Source organism: Microtus ochrogaster, linkage group LG8 (genome assembly GCF_000317375.1).
Source record: "Microtus ochrogaster isolate Prairie Vole_2 linkage group LG8, MicOch1.0, whole genome shotgun sequence".
Taxonomy (NCBI): domain Eukaryota; kingdom Metazoa; phylum Chordata; class Mammalia; order Rodentia; family Cricetidae; genus Microtus; species Microtus ochrogaster.
In genome coordinates, this window is record NC_022033.1 from 19,734,972 (window position 1) to 19,741,158 (window position 6,187).

At 53.5% G+C, this 6,187-nt stretch overlaps 1 protein-coding gene across 1 annotated transcript in view; it reads right to left on the reverse strand.

Annotated features, from left to right (window-relative positions):
• Nucleotides 1–224: 224 nt before the first annotated feature.
• The window catches only part of Arhgap40 (Rho GTPase activating protein 40), a 33,774-nt gene continuing 27,811 nt past the window's right edge, over nucleotides 225–6,187 (reverse strand). Inside the window, exons 10-15 of the mRNA XM_005363004.2 lie at nucleotides 5,088–5,170; nucleotides 4,479–4,682; nucleotides 3,806–3,946; nucleotides 2,983–3,152; nucleotides 1,599–1,648; nucleotides 225–720 (exon numbers count right to left, since the gene is read on the reverse strand). Coding sequence (XP_005363061.1) covers nucleotides 629–720; nucleotides 1,599–1,648; nucleotides 2,983–3,152; nucleotides 3,806–3,946; nucleotides 4,479–4,682; nucleotides 5,088–5,170 — 740 coding nt within the window. The 3' untranslated portion in view covers nucleotides 225–628. The remainder of the gene's footprint in view (nucleotides 721–1,598; nucleotides 1,649–2,982; nucleotides 3,153–3,805; nucleotides 3,947–4,478; nucleotides 4,683–5,087; nucleotides 5,171–6,187) is intronic.

The following is a 6,187-nucleotide window of genomic DNA, read 5'->3' on the forward strand; positions in this document are numbered from 1 at the left end:
AGCTGTTCTTCCTCCAGCAGCCCTCCCTGCTCTGGGGCTCCTCAGGGTCCTGCTGGATGGGGCAGGTTCAGGTGTAGCCAGAGCCCATGGGAAAAAAAGGCACAGTAAGGTGTTTCATCTCCTAGCTCCAGTCAGCAGCCAGAAAGACAACATCCACCATGAGCCAGACTGGGAAGAACAAAGCAAAAGTGGCATTGAGCTAGTGATGAGTTTAATGTTGAAGCAACTTAAATATGCTATAAAACAACATGTTTCCATAAAACAGCATTTAAGACACAAGAGGGCAAATCAAAGTTTGTTATCTGTCCAGGGCATCGTTGGGGTCTCAGAGAAGACAAGGGGTCCTCCATGGTCACAGTGGTTTCCCACTCCATACTGCGGGGTTGCCTCTAAAGGAACATTCTCCGGAAGCTCCCCCATGTTCTTCAGAGGGGTGCTGCAGTTTTGTTCTCCGTTTCTGGAAATTGTGGATAGACACCTGTGAAGATGCAGGTGTCCTGGGTGGCATCCTCGGGGGCTCTATGTTGTCTGGCATGGAAGAGGTATTTCCTGGGAAGACCCAATCTTTCCACGTGAAGAGCTCTGCTCCCAGGTTGGGTGTTCCAGGCTGTTTCTTAGGACTCGAGGCTTAGGTGGGGCTCTGTCTAATGACCCAGTCACCGTGGGGGTTGGCACGGTACAAATCTAAGAGGTAGGCGTCTGGGTCCAGGCGATGTTCACCTGTAGGAAGAAGGGAACCGGGAGGTTGAGAGTGTGACCGGGGAAAGATGCTGCTGTCTTACCCAGAGCCTCTCACCAGACAAGGTACCACCCTCTGGCTATGGGAGCCTTGCTATGGCTCAGAGTTACCCCTTTCTCTGAGGTGATTTCTGATGGGGGAAGATGTTTTGCTGGGAAATCTAACCCCTCTTCCCCAGGCGAACACACCAGAGGTTGTGGTTTTAGCCTCCAGCTGATACAGCCGTGCAGCATGAGTTCCAGCGCCCCCTGGTGGATCCCACAAGCTCCTGAAATGCCTCCCTGAGCCTCCTCCACTCCTTCCACACAAGGCTGTCCTTTCAACCACCACAAACTCCTGGACCTTGTCTTGTGTCCCCTTCTTGGCCAGTGGTTCTCTGAGGGTAGTCCAGTCCTTGGACCAGCAGCTTCAGCGCATGAAGGAGCTTATTAGAAACATGAGTTCTCAAGACACAGACATTTGTCATTCCGGCCCCTGGAGGTGACTCTAATGCCCCAGTCAAGTTTGAGGGTCATTGCTTGTCCCTGGTTCTTACAAAACAAGGACCCTAGGAGCTGGGTGCTGGTGGGCCTACAGCATTCCTCAAGGCATTCACGTGCAGGACTGAGATTTCCCTTCCCTGGGGGTGTCCTTGACACATCGTGGTAACACTGACAACTTTCATAGTAAACAGGGGTCATTCGTCTATCTGGGAATCAGCCCTGTGTAGAGCTGTCTGTGCAGGAAGACTTCCTAAGTCAGCCATGCTCATCTTGACCAGTTGCAGGAGACAGACCTGGAGGGAAGGCTCTATCTCTTTCAAGGTCAAGGAGCTCCTGGGAGCCCAGGCTTCAGGCTCACTTCCCACATGGGAACTTACCAATATTCCCTCCAACTTCATAGACAAGGAAGGTGGCTGGCTTGGCGGTGCTGTGAGAGAGAGAGAAAAATCTACTGAGCTCTGCTGGAGAAAGCAAAACCACCTCATGCCTGGAAAGGGCGTCCTCAAGGATTTGTGGTCCCAGTTGGAAGAATTAAGGACCCTTCTGAGAGACCTGGAGCCCCTGAAGGAGGCCAGCAGCCAGCAGCAGGGAGTGGCATCCAGATAGACCCTGGCAAAGATCAGCCCCAGGCGCTCTGCCACAAGATCCCTTCGTGCTAGACATCGGAAATGGGCTTCGGAGGGGTGAGATGGGGTGTCACATGGGAAGAGAGGCCTCTGCCATGAGAGGCAGATTCGGCATCAAGGTGGAATGTGGGCATTGTATGATTCTGTGTGATAGCTATCATGAATAATTCTGGGGGTCCTGAATTTAGCTTCAGGATCTGCCCGACTCTCTCTGTGGCTTTGGACATGCCCTACCCCCTCTCTGGGCCTTCGTTTTCTCATCTGTAGAAGGAATTGGGTCAGACACTTGGTAAGGACTGACACTCTGAGGGTCTTTGTGCCAAACCCATGAAGGAAGCTGCCGAGGGCTCTGGCTACTTCTCGTGTCTGGGAATGACGCCCACATCTGGGTCTCCCCCATGCGGCCAGCGGTGCTGCTCCTTGCCGCCTTGGGACCCTCTGCACATGCAATCTCTTTTGCCCCGAAGCCTTGTTTTCCCCTCAGACTGCAGTAGGCACCCATGGCCTGTTCTTGTTGCTCTTTGTATCTCTTAGAAAAGCTAATACAGTTTTTAACTTGACAGTTGGTGGCTACTCTACTTATGCCAGCCTCTTCCATGTATCATGAGCTTGTAAGGCCAGGACCTCTTTGGATTTTTTTTATAATCCGTTTTAATTATGAGTATGAGGGGGGTATATGTGCAACTGTGTCTGAGTGTCTATGGAGACCAGAGTCATCATGTATTCTGCGACTGGAGTTACAGGTGGCTGCGAGAGGCCTGACCCGGGAGGCTGGGACCTGAACTCGGGTCCTCTGAAACAGCAGTCAGTGTTCTTAACCACTGAGCTGTTTCTTTGACCCCTCTGGTGAGTCCTTTTATTACTATTTTAGCATTCCACATGATGTCTGACCTATACTAGCCATTTATTAAGCGTATATATTAAAAACCAATTATGAATGGGGACTCTCGTAATTATTATTTGAAGAAACTCTATAAAGGTTGGAGAACCTATTGTGACCACCCAGAAAGAGGAAGGCCAGGGGCAGTCAAGGACACATTTAACTCCTTATGGCCTGGAGCTGGGAGGGATTGAGCCCTCCCGGTACCCTACAGGAGAGAAGGGAGGCTTGGGGCCTCATGGAGGTGGCCCTTACTCTGAGACAATGCTGCCTGAGTCTTCCCTGCCATCTTCAGGCTGTGACCCAGGGTTGAGGCGCTCTGTGAACAGCTTCAGGATGTGGGTCACTCTGGTGCTAGGGTTCAGAGGCACCTGCAGAAGATCCGTGCTAGGCCAGGTCACCTGGACCTTTGCCACTTTGGGAGTCTGGAGGAAAAGATGATGGAGATGAAGAACAGAAGGCTCTTTCATCCCTGGAATTCAAACACATGTGTGTTTGGGCCAGTATTCACATGCATACCACATGCATACACAAACCCACACATATATCCAGGTGTGGAAATACATGCACATCAGAGCACATGCAAGCTATCTACAGATGTGCACATATGCCCCCAGGTTCATGCCTGCTCCACCCCCTTACACACACACACACACACACACACACACACACACACACACACACACACACACACGCACGCACCCCTTTCCCAAGGGTCTGTGTTGTGGACTCTACACTGCTGTGTCCTCCAGAAAGACTCTTCTTCTTCCACAGCCCTGTCCCACAAAACGACCCCGTCCACTTTCGGACCCCCGACCTAGACACACGAAGAGCCTTCTAAAGTTAAGTCCAAATATGTGGCTTCCAGGAGAACCCCCACCAGGCCAGCTTCCCAGCCCCAAGGCCTCAGCTCTCTGGTACTCCACCGGCTCCTTCACCTCTGCGATGCGGCTCGGGCGCCCCCTGGCGGTCACAGACTATGATACCAGGCAGCTTGGCCGCAGGGATGATGGAAACCCGGATGCCCTCCCCCAACAAGGTGCCTTTTCTCCATTCGCTTGACGTGGGGGGCACTCACCGCCTCAAGCCCGTCCCCGGTCTTGTCCCTATCTACATGTGTCCTCCGCAACCAAGTCTTGAGGCCCCCATCACAGAACTGGGAACGACGGCCATTACTGTCATTCAGTTTTCGCACTTGGGCTACCAAGAAAGAGGCAACCTGACCAAGAGAAATCATGGGTCGGCTGGGGTCTGTGGTGCTGTGGACAAGAGGCCAAGCAAGGCCCCATTCAGGCCACCGCGGCTCCTCCCACACAGGGCTTGGAAACGGACTCCTCGAAGTGGCTATTAGTGGGATGGTTGCTAGGTGTTCAGTCCCACAGAGCACCCTGGAGTATTAGATTAAGAATGGAGTGGTCCCTGAGGTTTCTGGAGAGAGCTGCTTACGTGGGGAGCTGTTCATTGGCACCTCAGGCAGAGATGTCCCCCAAAATACACCTGGACTGGCCTCCTGCTCTGAGAACCCCAACCAGTGGGCCTGGGGGAGTTCCTGAAGGCCTGCAGGTCAGCTCAGCCACGGTGCAGTGAGAATCTAGTAAAGACTCCAGGATCCTAAGAGGAGCCCTAACCAGCAGGGTGAAACATGGCGCCCGTGACAGATAGCCGCAGGTAGGTAGCTACACCAGGGAGACCAGGTGGGTGGAAACCGTGGACAGCCCGCCCCTGAGCTTGCTGTCATGGCTGTCACTCACCGTCCAAAGCAGGTCCTGGTACTGCACCATCAAGCATATCACTTCAGCTGCGCCCTGCGCCAGCTGCTTCTCCCCCTTGGGGAGCTTGGGAGGTCGTCCCCGGGGCAGGAAGAGGTTGGGGGCCATCACTGTGGAAACATTCCACAAGGTCATCTTGTTGTGCTGTTCCTGGGCTGCCACCTTCCTGAGGAATTCCAGGAGCGCCTAGGGAAGGGCACAGAACCTGCCTCGAATTCCAGCACAGCCCTGGGCTTCCCACCCTCAACAGTACTTCACCCTTCTTCCCTGGGCAGAAAGGGGTAGTTCACAACTGCCCCCCTATCAACGCCTTGTCCTTCCGGCCCAGCAGCTAACCGCTCATGCGGGTTTGCCAGTTCGCTGATGGTAAGGCAGCAGAAAGACCGACCACACGGGAAGTTTTACTGTTGGACCCATTTTGCAGGGGAAGAATCTGGCTTAGAAAATGTGCCAAGGGTCACATAGTAAAGATGAAAGGAGAGAGGGATGGGTGGATGGCGTGGCTGTGGGATTGAGTCATGAACAGGGTAGGCACCTTCAGAGCCAGCACTGAGGCTGAGGGCTGAGGCAGGGCACCAAAGCCACTTTTACCTTCAAGGTGTTGCGGTTGGGTTCAGGCAGGAGGAGGACTAGCAGGTGAAGAGCCTGCAGGCGCTGCTTCAGGTCAGGGATGTCTGCAGAAGAGGGAGGGAGAGACGGAGAGGCTCCTTTATTCCTCCAGACTCTTCCTAGGAGAAATTCAGTGCTGGGAAGCCCAGGGGGTCCTTTTCCACAGCTTGCCACTACTTCCTGGCTAGCATGCTCAGACAGAAGCCCAGCCAGTACCGGTCAAGACACCACACTTCGCTAGTGAAAAGCAGGCACACATGTTCAAGGCTTGTGACTCATACATGCACATGTGTGTCTGTATACATGCCCAGACGGAGAGACACTGAGTTGAGCTATGGCCCAGGGTCAAGAATGCCAGGGGCAAGAAAGTCATCGCCGGGAGGGGACATGCGTAGCTCACTGTCCAGGATGGAAGGTTTTGTGATCCCTTTTGCAAGATGAGGGTTGGAAAGGAAGCTGGCCCGCACCTGAGGTCAGAGTCTCTAGGAGGAATAGGGGTGGAATTTAAAGAAATACATCTCGTGTCATTTTGGGGGGGCTCCTGAAATTTGAACTTGGGCAGGTGGCAGTGGTGTGTGGGGAAACCTCTTCTAGTCAGAGAGCAGCAGGCTTGGAGGACAAAGAGACAAGATGAGGAGGAGGAGCACCCTCTATAGGCATTTTACCCACAGAGGGGGGCCTAGGAGAAGGTGGGTCAGGGCCTGGGAAGGAGTCAAGTCCTTTCGCCAGTGTGTTGGGGATGGTTGGCTTGATGCATGTTTGAAAGGAGGCTGTGAGACACAAAGGCAAGAGAGACACTCACTGCCCTGCTGCTGCGGATGGTGGAGTTCAGACAGCCTAAACCTGAGTGTGTGTGAGTGTGAGCGTGTGTGTGTGCGTATGTGTGCCAGCCAGAGGTGGACACCAAATAGGGGTCTTACTCAATTGCTCTCTACCCTGCATTTTGGATCACTCACTGAACCTGAAGCTCGCTGACTGGCTAGGCTGGCTGGCTAGGTTTTCTTGCCTCTGATTTGCCTGTGCTAGGATTGCAGAGGCCTGTGGCTCCATATCTGGGGACATGAACTCAAGTCTCTACACTT